The sequence below is a fragment of the Copidosoma floridanum genome, unplaced genomic scaffold (assembly GCF_036245765.1).
Source record: "Copidosoma floridanum isolate Cflo_tuat_1 unplaced genomic scaffold, Cflo_Japanese_pri ptg000040l, whole genome shotgun sequence".
Taxonomy (NCBI): Eukaryota; Metazoa; Arthropoda; class Insecta; order Hymenoptera; family Encyrtidae; genus Copidosoma; species Copidosoma floridanum.
The window spans coordinates 1390260-1411775 of record NW_028321917.1 but is presented as its reverse complement, the minus strand read 5'-3'; the positions used below and the strand labels follow the sequence as shown (position 1 = coordinate 1411775).

The 21516-nt window shown below is 32.7% G+C and overlaps 1 protein-coding gene across 2 annotated transcripts in view; it reads right to left on the bottom strand.

Moving 5' to 3' along the window:
- Nucleotides 1–21516, bottom strand: part of eIF2D (eukaryotic translation initiation factor 2D) — a 256632-nt gene that overhangs the window by 142633 nt on the left and 92483 nt on the right. For both annotated transcript variants that reach the window (XM_014359242.2, XM_089597809.1), the window contains exon 5: nt 19255–19335. In XM_014359242.2, the coding sequence (XP_014214728.2) occupies nt 19255–19335 (81 nt within the window). The remainder of the gene's footprint in view (nt 1–19254; nt 19336–21516) is intronic.

Sequence of the window (21516 nt, the reverse complement as noted above, 5' to 3'; positions counted from 1 at the left end):
TTTATCGATTCAAACTTCGTGTAAGCATGGAGTAATTATTATATATTAAGGATTTGTACAGAAAACAGAGCCTATGAGATAACTAAGTATAAGCTACTTGCAAGATAATTAGTGAAAATACATAATTAAATAATCGAACTTAAAACTAGGCCGTCGTGAGTATTGTGGTTCTCCAGATTAAATACTTATGTAAAAAGTGCAGACTGCTTATCTTGAAAAGTACTTTCACAAATTGTTATTCTGTAATGAAACATTGAATCAGCTACAAGTTTTTTGTCCTTCAAATCTTGGTATTTTCTACGTATTTAAAATAGGTGTGGGTCTCGGGACCCCCAGCAGAAGTGAAGCTTCCGTCTCAAATGTTATTAAACCCAGTATAATAAAAAATGAGAAAATTAGAGTACCCCAAATTTTAATAGATCTTTATTAAAAGTCTTATATTAAAATAGTGTAAATTTAAATATTATTATGAATTTGAGCACGCACGTGCATAGAATAGATATACCTTAATATACTACTTTACTATGATTTACGCATTCTAAATATTTCCATGTTGGCTATAATAGATATAATATATGAACGAATTGGTGATCATGCATTGCAGAATGAAAAAAAATTTTTTACTATACTGCACCGAAAGAAGGTGCTTTTGTCCCATTACGCATTCATATTCGTGCATTTGATATGACATCATATGTATAAATAAATTTTTGTTGGGATCTTTGTATCCGACAAATAAAAATTTTTTTTAATTTTGGCTACCATAAAAGTAAAATAATCCACTATATCTTTTTGAGATTAAGGAAAACAATAGACATATAGCTATTTTATATTGTAAAATTGTAATTTTCTATAATAACTTATAATTTAATATTAAAATTCACCCTTGCTTAACTAATTTCTACTGATCTCAAAATTAATAAAAATAATATAGGTTTTGGTTACGTGACAATTTTTCTTATAGTACGTTATAGAAAACAGAAAATAAGCAATTCATAGGTACACGGAGGAAAAAATTATGGAGCAAACGCATAGCGGCGATGGAAGTCCCCCCCTTTTTTGAACCTATGTGATTGGCTCATGACAAGTGAGCCTTTAACGCATGTAAGCTATAGCCCACAAGCATAAGCGCTAAGCATGGAGCAAACGCATAAAGGCTAGCCAGAAATGGTAGTAGTAATATATTTAGGAACTTAATGTATATAAAAACTTCCAGCTACTCATTATTACTCTTGATGATAGAGACCTGGCTGTAAGTAGCTTGTTTCTTACCCTCGAAGTCTCTGTGTACAAAAACCGTGCTGGAGGAAAATACGCGACTGACTACAGAATATCTCGTCTTCACTGCTCATCGTTAATTGGGAAAGTGGGCCTGAAGAATACCTAGCTCGTGGATATGCTGTTGGGATGACTACTAATTAGGAGACCATTGTAGCTGTCCGAACTATTGAAAAACGTTTTTCCTGGCTTGCTGTTGTAGCAAAATCCGCTCTGGTAGCCTCGAGACGGTTTGAGAAATGGCTTTAACACTCTCAAATGCTACAGCAGATTGCGCTGTGGCTATACACGTGTTCCACTATTTTACTGAAAGCGTTAGCATGTGGAACACCTTTTTTATTGGTGGCACTTGTCAACCTTAGTGGTTCAGGATGAAGTTCAATGTAAATCGCTTGTTTATTAGAAAACAATGTTGTCGGTAGCCAGGATTCCTAGCTGTGCGACTCCTAGTACAATAATTCATGCACTACTGGTGATTGACGGTGGTATTTGGTACTCTGCTCAGGGGTATAATAACCAGATTTACTTCATTTCATTGCAAGTAGCTTCGATTTTACTTCTACGCCATTTAGCGGATTCTACTAAACTGAAACTTGATTTTTAATCAAGCGTATTTTTACAACATTCTTATCTTATTTATGGCCATTGTTATTAATTTTTTTACGATTGAAACTATACTCAAACCATTTAGAAAGTGTCAAGAATGAGTATGCAAAATTTTAGCAAGATTCGTTGAGTAGTTTTCGTGGTTAGCGATTACAATGGTTTTAGGAACTTTACTTCATATATTAGTAAGATTCAGCATTATGTTTATTAATCTTAATCCTTAATCTATATATATTTCGTTATTCTAGAATTGAATATTACATTTCAGTGCAGCTCTTCCTAGTTAAACTTTTGCATCTATTGGTTTTTACAATTTCTTTATTTCTCTGAGTTTAAGGGATTCCGTTTGCTTTTCATTTCTGGTCAGCATAGGCCAGCGTGTATGTGCATTAATCATAGTTGGTAATTGTGCTGCAGCTTTTAGTACACTTGCAGATGGTTCATTACTTTCTAAATGCACGTTGATTATTGCTCAATATGATTTCAAATCAACGTGCAAAATGCTCAAAGAATGAGCAGGGAAGAAAATATTAGTATTGTAATTTTCCGAAATAACAGTATGTATGGTATTTTATACGAACTGTTTTTAAAATTTAATAAAATAATAGTACGCGTGAACGCAGAAACTGAAGTTCATGTTCCGATTCTTGGAAAAAAGACTGCATTTTTTGAAGAGAAAAAAGATGTGTTTCACTTCACTAATTAGAAATAGCTGATGTGATGCGCTATCAGCTCCAGCAATACATTAATGGTGTCCACAACCCATTGAAAACCATCTGTTTTTTTTTCCTTTTTCTCTTCAGTTTTTAAATAGTCATGTTAGTTCTGTATTACTGGTGAGTAAAAACCTTATCTTACCATCACATAAAGCAAAATCGCTAAGACCGTCGTAATCACTAACCGCGAAAACTACTCAACCGATCTTACTGAAATTTCGCATACTTATTCTTGACAATTTCTCAATAGTTTGAGTATAGTTTTTATCTTAAACTTAAGCGAAGCGCGGTGCGGTGCCGGCCTTTGGCGCGCGTTCAGACGGCCACACGTCTACTCTTTGGTATTGTTTTACTCAAATTTTTCAGTGAAAACACACTGTGCAAAAAGACATTTTCAATGTAAAAAACCCTCAGCTTTCCATCTAGCCTATCAAAAAAAATGTTAAAAATGCCTTTTTCGAGATATAGCATATTTTAGGTTTTATTTCAGTGAAAATGAAATTTTTTCAGAAAACTAATTACACCATCGGAAAGCTGACTGGAAAATTGATCGAAAGTGCTATGTGCAACATTTTTTAAGGATAAAAATAAGGCCAAGAAAATGAGCTGAAAACAGTGACTAAGCGCTCGCGCGGTGGGCCTAGGACGTTTCGCGTGAAACGCCTCATATTAGAACTTAACAAAGTTGACAAAAAACAGCTAATGAGCTTGAAAAAGTTTTAACCATGCCTATAATCACAAGAAGACAATTTGGAAGAAAAATTTCAAATGCTTTAAATGTATACGATTTCAGGCATCAAGAAACCGACGCAGAATATTAATCGAGATTAAAACAGCAGCGTTAAAATCGACAAATAAGGAAATCATTAAATGAGGGATTAGATTTTCAATATAACCCTGACAGTAATCAGTTAAATCTTCTAGATTTTAAGATAGGTAGAATAATATGTATTTGTGTTTATTGTGGCGATAAAAAATAGAGTGATTCAGCTGCAGGACTACGTCAATTCGTGAGTAAAATTTTGAAATTGAAAAAAAAATCATTCAAGTGTATATTTCTCATCAGTTTTGAATCTTAACAACTTTAACAAGTAGCTTTTTTTATACCGTATAATGTGAGAAAGTGCAAACCAGCGGCTATTTTTAGGGACTACAATTATTTTATGGCGTAAGGAAAGCACAATCTTTTTAGCATCATTACATTTTTTTTACTTTCTACAGCTTATTCTTTGACCACACAAACTGCATAGCTTTCAAACTAAAATTGTTTTAATGATTAGTTTTTTATTTCTAGAAATGTTAAGAAAAGATGTAAAATTATCAACTGAAAACGTCTTACATTACGTGTCAACACACTAAGGTGTTCCATTTAGTGAGTCTCGAGCAAAGCCCAGACGGGGGGGGGGGGGGTCGCTAGTAAACTATAAGTTAATGTTCTATTAAAAAGTTCACCGCCATGGTGGACGGAAGAGACATCTTCAACAGTAAAAAGAAAAAAAATTTCAAAAAAGAGGAATGAATGGACATTGACTGTAACATGTCACGCCGCACTCATTTACCTATAAGTATCAAGATATGGCATGTGGGTATTTTATTACAGGACTGAAGGGATAAGACGCATAGTAGGCACTTTCATGGGCATTAATGGAGGACTCCAATGTTTCAGCATACAATTTCTCTCTATACTTTAAAACAACTTAATACAATTATGACACACATAATTCCGTTGCCTTATTTTCCAACCTTATCTAATTTGATACAACCTTATCCTTATTGGTGCAGGTTCAGCAGTTGCTGCTCACAAACAGGTAGAAATTGCTGCGTTTGCTGCTGCCACTTGGTGCTGTATAGCGTTGTATACTTTTCAAACACGTCTAAGAAAACGCATGTCAACGAGATATATATTCGACTCGGAAAAACACATCACAACGGGAGGCAGACAAGAGCAAGAGATCTCATGATTCATGCTGCCTCGGTGCCCTAGCTACATGTATACGTTCGCACACACACATACACACATAAAAACACACACGCGCGCATGCAAGCACACATACACCCACTTTTGCACACGATCGTGTGTTGGCCATACTACCCATAGTAGAGATAGGTAAAGGTACAGGGGCCTTATATAAGGTAGTGTTAGTAAGCATCGTACTGCCTTTTTTCTCGTGTGCTAAGCATATACTTCTACTGTGACGTCGGTTTGTAACGTCACAAGACATACAGAATTTGAAAAAAAAGATTTTAAATCCGGGAAGATCTAGTTCTCTGGAAGATGTCTAAAAACGTCTTTACATCGAGTACCAATGACGTCAGACGCTATGCAAGTAATGATTCAAAAAACAAGAGAATGAATAAGACTAAATCGGTTTTCCCACCATTATTTACATCCATACTAGCGCTGGAGACGCAAATGTTACCGCAACTGAATTTGAATTGAAAAGGATAAGAGCCAACAGTCTTTGTTGCCCCAATCACTAATGTCAACAAACGTCCGAAAAAAAATAAATGCGTGGACAGACAGTATCGATATGTGTCTTACGACCTCCCTTTTTTTGAGTGTCACCCCGACTAGTTGGCGGTAGTTAAGGAACGACTAAGAATTTCATCTATGCCAGGGAAACTCCAAGATTAGGAACAAATACACAATCAATATCAGTAATTATATGTTGGAGGGCGGGTTCGTTACCTAGTGTAAAAGAGCAAAATCGCTCGGGTTGCCAATTTTATGAAGAAAATTATCTTAAAATAGCTTTTATCTAAACTTAAGTTAAGATTTGAATAATCTATAAATTTCTATAATACATACAGCAATTCATTTTCAATATTGCTTTATTGATTTTTCCTTTGGTAATTCTTTCTTATTCTACGTAAATTTATTTATATCTCTTTGGGCAAAGATAAAAGTCTTATACGTTAACACTTACTTTTATTTCATGTAAATAAATTTCTTATCTACTCATAAACTTGGCAGTAGATGAAACAATGGAAATTTTCAATTAATTAAATTGTAAACTAAATAACAAAATCACAAATAAACTAAAATCTCAAATAAACTATAAGTAATATTAGGACTCGCAATTTCCTATGGGGTAGGTTTACATAAATAAGTACAATGAATTACTCTCTTTCTTAAATTTATTCACTATTATTTTATCAAAGAAAATAGGTTTTTAATCACTAGGTTTTTCACTAATAATGATTTTAATAATTAGCGCAATTTTTAAATTAACAACCAAAAAGTTTCTACTTTATTTCAAAGGATGTGAATCACTTCGAGATGAGTTGAATTTCCCGCTTGAACACATAATGAACTAAATTTTTAACTTTAAATTTTACCAAACTATATTTTAGAGAACTTTTAAATTTTTCCACACAAATTCTCTGCAACGTACATTTAGTTAGTCTACGGCAGATGATCAGTACACCCACGGAGTGTTAGTCTCAGCTCCCTAACAGTCTTAAGCTCTATACCTGTCCTGAAATAGTCACGCAGGGTTAGGTCGTCCTCGGGGTCTTGGAGTACTGGAGCAAAGCTACCCAAGTACTTCGCCCAAGAAGCGGCGTCGCTATCCATAGTATCTCTACTACGAGGTCACTCTCCCTCTCTCTCTCTCTTTCTCTTGGCTCGTGCTCATCGCGGTTAGTACTAGTACACAAGAGTTTCAGATCTGGGTAGGGAACCGATCTCCACATCCCAGGTTTACTAAAGGAAAAACGTGTTTCCCTGCGTGTCAACACCTTTTATGGCCGACATACAGATAATTCACCGCTGTAATCTTCAGTATCTCTCTATGCACTATCAAGTATACATATTCGCTGATAATCCTTGCGCACATCTTACCTAGCTTCTCACACGTACATGACGGCAAACCATATATGCTTTACACCAGCTCTTTAAATTTTCACTTGGAAAATTTAATGTATTTTTATTAATTATTTTAAGAAAAAGTAAAACAAATAAAAGGATATAAACAGGAATAAAAATTGTTTATTATAAATTTGGAGGTAATAAAAAATGCCACCTGGCAGTCTTTTAAATTCAGAGATTTTCACTGACCTTCGGACAGTGTATAGGTAAGTAAATTGACCAAGGAAGATACAGAACTAAATCTTATTTTTGTCAGAGTCGCAGTTTTGGGTAAGTACTATTCACTTCTTTTAACTAAGACAAAAGAGGAATTTCATGCAGATATTTTATTTAAAGATTTAAGAGATACCAGCCACATGCTAGACAAAAACTCTTTCTATTTGAGGGCCGTAATCTTGAAGTCTTTATACCAGAGTTTAAGAAGAGGAGAAAGGGAGTTAGAAAAAATATTCCAACAAATATAACAATTCAGAGAATCACAGACAGCATGCTTTCAAAAGTAGAAATAATGGATTGTACCGAAATTAGCAGCAGAAGTCCTAATCACATTTTGAAAGGAGAAAAATTTATCCCTACAAACTGAATTACAGTTACCTTTGCGGGTGAGTCCATACCGACTAGCATAAGCGTTCTTAGGTATGCAGTGGTAGTAAAACCTTATTTATTGAGCCAGATGCAATGTTTTAAATGATTTAGATTCGGACACTCAGGTAGGGCGTGTAAGGGAAAAAAATACGTTTGGAGTACAGCGATCTGAAGCATGGAGAAGAAGAAAATTACCCTTCCAAAGGTAACCCTACATGTGTTAATTGCCAAGGGCAACATAAAAATAGCTATGGATCATGCAAAGTGTACGAAAAGAACAAAAAGATAAATACAATCATGGCGATCCAAAATTTAACATTCTGGGAAGCAAAAAACACAGTCATACCCTATGTTCCTAAAGTTCTCTCGAATACAGAAGACAATTTTTCTGCTCTACACGCCAATCCAAATATTAAGTATTGTAGCCAAGTACTAAAAGAATATGCCACACAAATGGACCAGACAATTGCTAATAGAAAGAATAAATCAAAGAGCACTACACAACAGAACACAAGATACCCGAGAAATGAAGTGAATTATAACGGATTTGAAATCCTAACGTAAGGCACACATACTAAAGTAATAAACAACATCATTCAACAAAAATACACAAAGAAAAAAGCCATTTCACAATAACAGAAAGCGGTATAAGAAAAATCATTCGAAAATAGTCAACCAACAAATGCAACAACTACACTCTCGTCAAATTTAATACATAAAGGTAACCCGAGTCAATTAAGGTTCAGCGATATGAATAGCAAGTTACAGAAAAAGCTCCGAAAAAAAGGAAAACTGCCACGAGGCGAAACAAAGGAGGATGAAGCTAGCAATTGTACGCCTACGTCCTAATAAGATTTACTTTTATAAACAATTTTTATCTGTTATTTCATTTACACTCCATTATAACTATGATAACAAACTTTTGGTGAACCAAATTATAATGAAAAAAATTTTACATCGAATTCAGAAAAATACTTTAATTAAAATAAGCGAAGATGAATTGAAAAAACAATAAAAGCATTCACAATTTAAAAATTCTACAATTGAATGAGAGAAGCTTAACTAACAAAATTGATATCCATGAACATGCACAAGAATACGATGTTACAATTATTATAGAAACTTGGTTTCAAGCAAAAAGTCATTTTTAAACTGATGATTTTAGCGTAGTTTGCTTCGATCGAGAAAACGAAATAAAGGAAGGAATTGCGATGTTCGTAAAAATATTTACCATTCGCACCGCCAAAGGTGAGCTGTGCATAATAGCATGTTACAAGTCACCACAAGCAGTAAATAACCACGCTCAGAAAGAAATAGAATTGGTAAAATCTGAAAAAAGCAAATATGACGAATTTTAGTTATTATGAGATTATAATAGCCACCCTTATTGGGACAGTGAGGATGCTTATTATAAAAATGAGATCTTAGTAGAAGTACTATACAGCGATGAATTTTTTCTCCTAAACAATTAAGATTGCACTCACTTTCATCATGACTATAGAGATTCTAGCATAATAAGGTATTTCACTAAAGTTACTTTTGCTTACCTAAATATCGCAATTGGATTAAACTGGATAGTGTCAGACGATCTATGAGGGAGCGACCACTTCCCTATAACAATGGAAGTAATTTTTAGTCCAAAAAAAATAAACAGGGAGCACTGTTGGTATAATATTAATAACATAGACTGGTACAAGCTATCCAATGACTTATCAGAAAACGCATTTACACTAAATCAACTAGACTTTATTAACTCTGACGCTTTGGCTAGATACAAAATTCTTCTAGACGAATTAATTACAAGCTGTGATAAAAAAAAGACGTAAAATATACAATTTAAAAAACAAAAACATACCTACGTATAGAAAGAAAAGACCTGGTAGAACGAGTGACAGAGCAGTCAGAATAAAAAAGGGCGCATACAAATCTTTAGAGTACGAAATCACGTTAAAAAAATACAAAGGTATAAAGAAATTGCAGTCAAAGCAACAATTCTGTTAAAGAAAGCAAAGAAGTTTTTTTAAGTTTTTGTTACGTTAACGAACTCTCATACACCATTATCAGAAGTCTGGAAAAAAAATAAAGTTTAAAAAAAATGGTAAGTCCTCTATCAGAAACGGATGATTTCAAAGTAATGCACAATAATGTTAAAAAACATTGTGTTAACGTGGTCCAAGAAATCTCGATTCTATTAAAATTAACAATAGAGTTACATGTTATAACCAAGACTTAAGTCTCTTTGAAAATCCCTTATCTTACGAACAATTTAGATGTGCCTTGATTTCATTCAAAGGCAACATCTCTCCAGGTGCAGATAAAATAACCTAACAAATACTAAAATTTAATCCAGAAAAAAAATTTAATCCTTTTATCAGCGAATCATGCTCGAAATTTATAACGATATTCTTACTTTTGAAGAGTTACAAGAAAAATGAAGGACGTATTTAATAGCTTTTATACCAAAAAATGACAGTAGTAAGGCCAGACTAAATACTATAGCTTTATGTTTGCTCAAACTGCTCAATAAAATCATGAGCTTTAGACTAAAGTGGTTTCTAAAGAGTAATCAAAAAAATTTTGCATGCCCTGAGCTTCAGGAAAAATAAGACATGTATATACAATATAACCATTTTAACAAATGGCATTCATCAAGCGTTTCTTAAAAAAAACTGACTGCTCTATTCCTAGAAATTAAGGGGGCCTTCGATTCGTAATCCCAGATATTCTGCTAAGGGACTTAGAAAAACTAAAATTGCTTAATAAATATTTACAGTTTTATAGAAATCTTATATATTGAAGAAAGCTAATCCCCGTTAATCTGAGAACTAACGACGCAGAGGCATATGCAGAGATGGGCTTGCCCCGGGGTTGTAGCTTGAGTTCAGTGTTGTAATTGATAAACACTAGCTTTATTTCTAAACGAAACAATATTATGGATAATATACGCTCACTAGTAACAATTAAAACATGTTACTTTACAAAACAAAACTAAAATTTATTAGTAGAAATAAACAGAAGTGATTAGCTTGAGGTTACAATTTCGACTAAGCTACTATTTTTCAAATCAACAACAACAACCTCCAGCAACGCATAGCAAACTTTTTGATTGCACGGCAACTCATCCGTTCTACGACTTTTTAACCGTGTACCCAACATTAGCTCCTTTTTTTTAGAATGTCGTCTCGATAATCACAAAACAAAACACCATACAGTACTTCAAAATAGCACATTTATCCTCTTCTGTTGTAGCTATAAGATATCAATACAGCTCCAAATATAGAATATAAAATTACTCTACTTGACCCCTTTTCCAAATTATCAAGTACATTGCATCCGACTGTAAATCCTACTACATAAAAAATTTTTTTTACAGCTGCAGGACATGCAATCTCTACCTTGACTCCACCAGCAAGTTACCGAGCATCTTTAATCCTATTAGATTGTTTTATTCTTCTACGTCTCATTTGTCCAGGGTCATGTGAGAGGTAGGTACACGGTTTAATCCTTGGACATGGAATGAGTAATGACGTCCCATGGATCCCATTTTATATCCCTACTTTGGCATTTGCCCAACGACTTCAGAAAAGTAAGCCACGCAAAGTAAAACTAAAGCAAAGGAGTCAGGATAATTTTCTTTCGTGGAAAATCGTAATTCTGTTCACATGTATTACCTTCATCTTGTATTTTGGTGGGTGACTATCTAATGGTGTAGACAAGGTCAATGATCTTCTTGACAACTTTAAATGGACCGCCCCAACTACTCTGCAGTTTAAGACTCTTTCCTTCGGTTCTTGGTGGATTATAAAACCAAACTTTTTGTCCTTCCAAAAAATTAACTTTTTTCACTCGTTTATCGTAAAAGGTCTTGATCTTGCTAGATGTAAACATTTAGTTTTTTTAAATCTTCATTGTATTTTCATGGTTTTTTTTGGCTGCCCTTCTTTTCTAATCTTTGGAATACAAGAAAATAGTACTAAGGGCAGATAAAATTTGTTTTCCGTCAATATACTTATCTTGTGATACGTAACTGTTACATATGGAGAGTAGAGCAGCTACAAATTTAAATAACTAATAGTTAATCCTATAAAAATATATTGTAGCTAAGTAACAAAGATTGACCTTCAAGAATGTTGTAGAGTGCTGTTGTTTTAAAAACAATCCTTTCATGTTAAGGTCTTTAAACTGTAAGGTGTTTAACAAACTTTTTTATCAATAATCTTTTAATTATTATTGATACATTATCTAAAAGGTTAATGTTAAAATTGATCACTGATTGCCAGTGTTCCACTTATAGTAGAATAAAAATAAAAATTGATATGCAGTTTAACATATACATATAAAGAGTAGGATAAATGTATTACAAATTTTACGTACTAAGTCTTTCTTTGTGATACTGTCATCAGTTTTTAAATCTAATATAAAAACGTTGAATTTATCCATTGACTTTAAAAGGGATGCATACTCTTTATGGTTTTCTTGAAAATCTTTAAATGTTAAAATCTTTAGCATTTCATTGATCAGTTTCCTCTAAATGCAAATGCTTTTCATGTTCAGCATGTTATCTTCAAGATTTTGGAATTTTTTGTCTGCATAGGTTTTAAAACCACTTAACAGCTTGTTCATTTGTTCTGTAAAATTGAATATCGGTCTGGCTAGAAACCGATGAAAAACCAAATTTTCTTTTCGATGTTTACATCTGAAAGTGCACATAGATGTTTTAAAAAAAAATATAACCTTTTGCGATGGATATTTATAGTTTTTTAAAATGACTTTCATGTGGTAGTTTCTCTCTGCGTTGTCTAAAACTAATAAATTAAGGAAATTAGTAAAATTAACTTGCACTAAGACTATAGAGTAACTGCAATTAATGTACAGATAAAAGATTATATGAATCGCGTTTAGAACTATCACTACTGTCTTTGGAATTGAAACACAACTACTCTCCTTGACTGCTGACAATTGCACACACACATTTGTCGACCACACACCTTATCTGGATCTGACCAATAGTGCATCAGAGCAGTCGCAACGAGCAATTTCTGCGACTGAATCATGTGACGTGTTTGGCCAGTGCATTTCTGGGCTGCTTCATAGTTATCTGAAATGAAAGAATTATTTACAACTTATTTCACAACGTATAACACACAAAGTAGTATATGTCACCTGCTGTTGCCAAAATTTGACACTGATACAGTGTCCAAGTGGTAGGTGGCACAGCACTGGTACGTACAAAACGTTTCATGGTGGCAATATCATCAGAAATCAAAGGAGAAAACATGTAGAATGAGTAAGCTTGGCCTGTTACCCTGTCATTTACAATAAATTATATAGGAACAACTAGAGGTTCAGCAACTTCATTTGCTGAATATAAAATTTTTACAAAAAAAAATTTGCTCACCTGTAATGATAATGGTTACGTCCAATTTAGATTAATCTAGTAATCAAGGTGAAATATGGTGTTACCTTACAATGTACAGACAAAACAGACAAATAATAAAATGTTCACTAGGCAAAGGCATTAATACTGAACAAAAACTTAAAACCTAACCTTAGTTGATGAAAATCAAAACAAACAGTAAATCTAGCAGACAACGATTGTATTTTCTGCTATCTCCAGACATCACTTGATTCAGAAATCTATTCACAATATTTACAATTATTAAAAACTACACTTTACATAAGGATGTCTTGGCTAACACAAAAATTAAAAATTAATGCAATAGAGGTATGGCATATAGCCTCATCTCATTTAAGAGTTTAAAAATTTTTAATAAAATTAACTTTAACAAGACGTTTCTTAATTTAAAATTTTCTATTTTTCTAGAAAAACTTTCTTTCACTTCATACGTATTTAACAATCTTGAGTCACTAGGGTACGTATATCCATCTCCAATAGTACTTAACTGCTCTCTCACAATTTCAATCTCATCAATTTAAACATCCTTAGAAATCATACTCATTTGATTAATTCTAACAACTTTAGAGTACGTTGTTAGCACAAAATTGTTGGGTTCCTTAATGCAAAGTTCATATCCTCTGTATACCACTTTTCATCTTTCGTTGATACACTTTCGAAATCAAAGGCTGTAATTTCACTTCTGGAACAGTTCATCGCAGTAACATCATTAATGATATCTATTAAACTGTGTACATTGGAAACAAGATTTTCCTTACCATAGAGGATTCTCAAAATTTCAACAAATCTCTTCATATACATCCCTGCATGTTTAATGTATTTATCCCTTATATCAAAGCTAGAAGTATTTTTCATGACACATGCAGCAATACAAAGTGATCGTACATTGCATCTGAAAGAATACCTTTCAACACAAATTGTCCACTGTATAGAAAGAAGAATCTGTACTCAGCAGCTTTATACTTACTAACGTCACCCAAAGACCTTGTTGTCCGTTGAAAATCACTTGTTACCGATTCCGAAAGATTAATAAGGCGTTGAGATACGTATTTTTAATAATGACTAATTAAATAATTAACTATTACCATTCATCCAAAGGCCAATTAATTTTTTGGTAATCCCCAGATAACACAGGTACATACAATCCAAAATAAAATGTTAAATCAAGTCAATTTCATTTCTGGAATTTGAAAAAGTGGAGATTCTTGTTGTGGCAAGTGATGATTACGATCTTGTTTTGTTCTAAAGGAGACGTTCGTTCTCTTTTCACACTCGTCACTATCAAAAACCACTCTTTTAATATCATAATTTTCCTTTACTGTACACTTTTCACATCATGAGTAGCCTGTATGGCCTTTGATATATTTTATAAATGATCTCGCTGTCCTGTCACATATAAAACTTTTGATTTTGATCAAAAAATGCCTGCCAGTAATAAGCACCCCATGTTGCAGTAAGATTTTAATTCGTGAATAAAATCTTTCAAATATTGATGTGTACTATTTGGTTTCCCAGCTTCAAAGTAGACGCAAATAATAAAAGGTTTATAAATAGTCGTACCTTCAAGAAAAACTAGCTAAAATGGGCCTAAATTCACTTGCACTTGAGTTAAAAAGTGGCAGTCTATCAACGTTTAACTGCAATTGGATAATGTTATCTTGATGGAAATCAACTTGAATAATTTGGTTTAACTGATCAGCTATTCCAAAATATACTATTTGTGCATTATTATTGTTATTATCTGGGTGAAATTTAACAACTTTTTTTTTTAATTCCAAATTAGTTTTTAATAACGTTTTTGATGTTTTGAGATTTCAGAATGAAACTTATGGAGTCGCTTGAGTAACGAATCAATAACTAATTTTGGAATCGTAGACTCCACAGCCCATTTCCTTAATTTATCAATTACAGTTAGTTTTTTTGTATCTTCACTGCTTTTATTTGATATCTCCAAATCTTTAAAATCAGATTCACATGTTTCATCACTGTCAGAATGAACAATGAAATTTTCTTGTTCCTGTCTATTTTCTGATGATTTAGTTTTGTCACTAATATCACTTAGTTTATAAATTAATAGTTCGTTCTCATGACTGATGCTATTTTTCTCAAGAACATCAGTGTCTTTAGCATTTAGTACTTTCTCATCAACTCTTTTACGTTTTAAGGACCAATACTTTTTAACTCTTTCGTTGGTCAATGATATGGTATGTTTTACCTTATGACTCATTTTTGATAAAAGTTTATGCCATTTAGGTATGTAAAACTATTTTCAAATGTCTTAAAGCAAAGGGTTACATAAAAAATTCACGTCATAAATGTATATACTGCTCCGAACTCCGAACTATGTCTTGTTGATACCAAAGTGTCTTTTTGTAGGTGAATCGTGAATAGATAGCATAAAAGTTCATTTATCTTTTTTCTTGGAACGACTAATTGTAAAGTTTTGGTCTTCAAGTTCGGTGAAATCCATTCTTCATATAAACCTCAATCCTTAAGGTAGAGTATCCGTGGACCGAGTAAATCAAGCGAGTAAAGTGCGTCATTTACCGTATTGTGACAGTCTTACAGGTTATGGTAGTATGTTTTTGCAACGGAAAGAATATTTATTGATAAACTGGTTTTTATTGAGTGCCATCACACCATAACTTGAAAGGACTAAAATAAAGTACACATTTTTAACATTTGTACAGTATTTTTTATAAAAGTAAGTTGATTCGTTACGTATGCCTTTGAAGCGGTCATTACAGTACCTTATTACAGCTAATCTTAAGAAATATTTTTTAAACTCAATATCTTAAAAACCAGTACCGATACATAACCTTTAAAAAATTTTCTTGTTGTCAATCTGGTTAAGAGTAAATTTTTTTACTGTCAATAATTTTTATTATTATTGCCTCGTCTTCCATCTGATGTTTTTACGAGCCTGATCCTGTTTCTTCAAGAAAAATGATTTGACCAATATACCTTACTTAAAAATTTTCTTTAAATAGATAGTAGTACTTGCAAGATTTATCTTCAGGTGGTCGTTTGGATAATCCATCTGCGTTTCTGTGTATTGTTCCTGTTCTATGAGAAATCTTGAACTTGTACTGACCTAATAATTTAACCTACCTAGCTAGCTGGCCATCGAGCTTTTTGAATAATAACTTCATCACTTCAGTTTCTTTTGTTGCTGTGTATCTGATGTAGGGTTTCTTTAACCTCGAAACTTTCGACACTCGTATCCCGGACGAGTCCCCAAAATTGTTACGCTTACCAGTAACAGTTAAAACACGTTACCTTACGAAAGGAAACTAAACTCTCTTAGTAGAAGTGAACAGAAGTAATAGCTCAAGGTTACAATCTCGACTAAACTACTATTTTTCGTAATAACAACAATACCTAGCAATACATAGCAACATTTTTGATGGCACGGCAACTCAAACCTTCCAAGACTTTTGAACCGTGTATCCAGTATTATATACAGCAATCGAAGATGTAATGATTGCTACTTGGGTCATTGAACTGTCGGTCGACGAATTTTGATGGTTGCTAAAAGAAAAAAAAACCTGAAATTGGCCCAAGATAAGTCAAGCTTTGTTATTATTAGTAGAAATCAAAGAAACTTAAAAAATAGAATAAAATACCTTTGTATATTACCCTTGTGCGGAACACCACCTTAAGGTCTTGAAAATCTTTCAGAATAATGCCATTAGAATAGCCTTTGGTTTTCAGATGACAATTCTCATCAATGTGATAGTGGCCGAATCAAAACTATGTATCTGTTGAATAGATTCGAGCTTCTAGATGATAAATACCTTTTAACAAACTTAGCAATCGATGAAAATGTACCAGTAGATAGAGTTTAAAAAACTCCCGAGTCATCAACATCAAAAATTAAACATTCTGGATCCCAGCCCATGTAAGAATTCATGGAAATAAAAAAGCGGATAAAACATCTAGATTCCTTACTCAGATCTACTTTCAGACTACGAAAGTATTCGCATGGAAAAAAAAAACAAAGAAAATCTGACTAACATTGGTAAAAGTAAAGTTAGTTTTCATTTTAAGCATTATTTTAAGCCTGACGATACTAAACCTTGGTTTAGTAAACCTAACAGCTGACCACGTCTTTTTTGAATGTACAATTTACGATAAAGAAAGAAATAGTTCAATAAAATTCTTAAACAAACAAAGGCTCATTGGTCCCTTTAGCATACATAGAAAGCTATTAAAGAATTTATAAATGACACTTAGATAAAAATTTTAGTAGTAAAAACTGATATTTACAATGTAATATAAATAAGTGACATAAAATCCAATGTTTGATTGGCTGTTTAAGTATATGTTCTTATGTGTAGTACTCAAGTTTGAAGTAATACTTTATCATCCAAATAAAATTTTGATGATCTTAAAAGTTCCATATATATTTAGTATTTATGTTAATTTAATAGAAATGCAATTTATCATGTATTAAAAGAACTATAAGTGACTGTGATCCTATAAAACTGGATTCTATCAAATTAGATAAAATTTGTTCTTGTCGACAGCAAGCATTTTCAACTTGATAGAAATGGAATTTTGTTTTTTTAAGAAATTTTTAAGAAATAAGACACAATGGAAAAGTTAAAAAAAAAAAAATTTAGTTTCTATTTACATCTAAAAAATTCTTGTTCATGACAACAAAAGATTGACAAAGAGTGCTTAGTAAAAAAAATACCTGTCTAGCACTTTTATCTACATATGCCTGTTGATATGTTGATAAATATATCAATAATAAGTTGAAAAAGTAAATGACACTCTCACTCCAGTCATTGTACAATTTCTTATATTAACAATGGCAATTACTGTTACACAATTTGTCTATTATAACTTAGAGTCCGATATTATTTATAAAAGCAACATCTATTCATGACATTATTTTAGAATTTGTACCTAATGAGTAATTATATTTCATCACCATAACTGAAAACGAAATACTTTCTATAAAATAAACTGGCTGATAATCTACTGAATCAGAATAAAAACTGAATACTTGGGTTCTTAGGCATTGTTACAGACTAACACTGCAAACACTAAGAAAGTCTCTATCCTACCTTAATTTTCTCATGATCATCTGATTATAATCCCATAAATTATTCATGAAAATGTGTACTAGCTCAAGAAGCTTACAATATATATATATGGGTGTTACTTATTTATAAAATTTCATTCGTTACTTTTTTATAAAGTAAATTTCGCCCTTATTTATAGATGTACTTGAAAATAAGCAGTTTTTTAATATAAGTAGTAGCTATAGAAGACAGAAAGTGCCCTTATTTAATAACTGTCCATCCATAGAAATTTCAGTCGTGTCATTGATGTGAATAGTCATGTAAACTATACTATTTGCGGTTTGAAGCTAATTATAGTCAAGTCTGATGTCGTCTGCTATGTATACATATAAAAATATTGACATACGAAAAGGGTTGTGTAGGCATGTGAGTCTGTATGTGTTAACGGTATCTATAGTACTCTTAAAAGTGTTTTCATATAAATACGCTGTGAAGAAATACGTATCCAGATGTGTGTAGGTAAGATAAACAAGAAATCCGTGTTAACATGTACGCGCTCATGTAGAGATGTATATGTACGATGAGTTAGTAAAAGACGGGCAAGCTAGAAAGCGAGGCTCAAGAGTGGCATCAGCCGCGCTGTGAGAGTTGGACGTTCACGATTAACTGACTAAATAGTGCGTACATCGTACATTGCGTATAGAAGTGATGTGTATCTCCCTATATTATATAGTTGTATTAAAAAAAGTGAATCTCAGCTCCCCCACGCTCCCCCTTGATTCACATAGTTATTTGCTTGTTATGAGGTGCCAGTATTCAATGTTACTCTAGGAATATAAATTTTGTTTTATATTTTTTCTCCCGTTATTATTTCTGCTTCTATATTATACTTCAATAATTTTGTTATTTTTAATCTTGTGCCTCTACAGAGACCGTCTGATATACTTAAAGTTGCTACTAACATTACTATAGCATTTATTTTTAATTTTTATTGGTGTGGTGGAAGACCTTCTCTGATATTATTTGGAAATTCTATTGAAAAATTAATAGTTATGTTATCATATATTTTATCAACTCCTTTGTGAGTCACGTATTCTGCTGTTGTGAACTAATTATCAGCCTGCATTGATAAATACACAAAATATGTCGTTATTTTGTCTACTCAATCTGTTGGTGGGGGGTTGGCGCGTGGAGTGCGCAGGGGAGCGTCAGCCTCACTAATATATATATATATATATATATATATATATATATATATATATATATATATATATATCGGTCTTTTACAGGTACTACTTATATTAAAAAACTGCTTATTTTCAAGCACACCTATAAATAAGTGCAAAATTTACTTTACAAAAAAGAAACGAATAAAATTTAACGAATAAGTAACACTCTTACACACACACACACACACACACACGCACGCACGCACACACACACACACACACGCACGCACGCACACACACACACACACACACACACATATATATATATATATATATATATATATATATATATATATATATGTGTGTGTGTGTGTGTGTGTGTGTGTGTGTGTGTGTGGGAGGAGGGAGGGTTAGTATGTGTGTGATAGTTGTATGACGTATATTAGAGAATGTGGAAAATAAATATTATTGTATTCTGTCTATATTAATGGTAAAAAAATTGACTGAAGATTTTAAGTTCAACTTGAAAACTAAGATAACATTTATTATTTCAAATACTAACGAAAGTAAAATTACTTACTTTCCATCTTGAAGATTTTCAGATCTAACATAATCCATAAAACACCTACGTAGCTCTGCTCTTTTCAAAATATCACCTTTCCTGAAAAGTTACAAGAAATGTAATCATAAAATAACTTTTTTTTGTAAAAAGTTTAGTTTGAAACACTTTTTTAAATGGTAAGCTGCATATTTCAGTGAGTCTAGAAACAGTGTGGCAAACGTTAAAGTATAGTCCTAATTAGCTGCACCATGTTCAACCCATTTCACTGCATACAAATACAGTAAGTCAGCCATACTGTTATTAGACCTACTGGGTCTATTCCAAAAATTTACCTCGATAGTATGAGCAAACTAGATGAAAACTACCCCTATTAGATGAAAATCCAGACTGGGCCAAAAAAAATTTCTTTGTGTACATCTTAGGTCTGACAACAAACGTAACCACTTTTGGACAAAAAAATGTCAGCAATAGGTCCAAAAATAATAAAAATGGCTTAAACAGGTTTTTCGCTTTTACCGGAAAAGCTGTAATTCGGACAAAAAAACGTTCTGCACGAAAAAGATGGGCAATTTTAAGTAGAACAAAATGAGTCCAGGTGGACCTGAATCAGCCTTGCTGTTTATCCTCAAATAGCCAAAAAGTGCTAATTTGACCTTGATTTTGGTGGTTCATTACTGGCATTCTAATTAATAATTTTACTTAAAAATCTAGCAGAATGTGGGTTTTTTGATTTGTAACAATCTTACAAAATTATAAGACGATGAGATGCAAACTTTTTGCAAACCGTCAAATAAACTTAAAAAAAAGTCCTTCTGAAAAATGGCCACAAAAAAGTTAGACTACATAGAGCCACCATTTTTCAAAGTATTTTTTCTACATAAGATGTTAATCTAACACTGGTTAAGTTTTTGTACCCCTAACTTTTTCGTAAGTATCCAAAAAATATATTAAAAAATGGTGTTTTTTAGCAAAGTACCAGCAACGGCACTAGATTGGCACGGCACTGGGAGAAGAGGGCGTGACCTAAATCGGCAGTGCGACAAAGCCAGCGCCACCGCTGGTACTCTGCGAAAAACACCATTTTCCAATATATTTTTAGAATACTTACGAAAAAGTTAGGGATACGAAAAGCGAACCAGTGTTAGATTAACATCTTATATAGAGAAAATGTTTTGAAAAATGGTGGCTCTATGTAGTCTAATAACTTTTTTATGGCCATTTTTCGGAAGGACTTTTTTTAAGTTTATTTGACAGTTTGCAAAAAGTTTGCATCTCATCGTCTTCAAATTTTGTAGGGTTGTTAAAAACTACAAAACCCATATTTTGTTAAATTTTTAAGTCAAAATGTTAATTATAATGCCAGTTATGAACCATCAAAATCAAGGTGAAATCGACACTTTTTGGCAATTTGCGGATAAACGGCAAGGCTGATTCAGGTCTACCTGGACTCATTTTGTTCTACTTAAAATTGCGTATCTTCTTCATGCAGAATGTTTTTTTGTCCGAGTTACAGCTTATCAGGTAGAAGCGAAAAACATGTTTTGGCCATTTTTACCATTTTTTGGACCTATTGCTGACACTTTTTTGTCCAAAAGTTGTTACGTTTGTTGTTAGGGTTGAAATCTACACAAAAAAATTTTGGTTGCTTCAGTCTGGATTTCTCAGTCAAAAATCTAGTTTGCTCACTCTACGATGAAACATTTTTTAGGTGATCGAGTTTCGGAATAAGACAGATACGTTTGTAAAACTTTGAAGGTAATTAAATTTTAGAAGGAAATCTATTTTTATTTGTATTATTATGAAGTTCAGTAGTTTAATTATGCTATTTAACAATTATATTCTAAATTTTGAAAACTATTTCTTTCCTTGGTCAAAACAACCTCAAAATTGTGTCGAGTGATTAAATATTGGGTCTTCTACCTTAAAATTATTTTCAAAGTACACCCATTAGACTTTAGTTCATTTAGACACCTAAGACACGTTAGTCTTTGCTTAAAATACTTTCAAAACAACATGGAAAATTCCTAAGGAATGAGCAGGAAAAAATTTATTGGTAATTTTAGTCCACCGACATTACAGCGTTCTCCGGAGGCTTCGAGCGAGTGCATTTACAATAAAGTGCATAAAAACTAACGATACCTCGGGAACCAAGTAAAATAAGTTAATGATATTTTTCCCATTGGCGTAGCGCTTAATAATACTACGATTTCACACATTTATATCTTTCTTTACCCACCTTAAAAAAGAAAGACGGAATTTTATGTACAATCCTCCCACTCC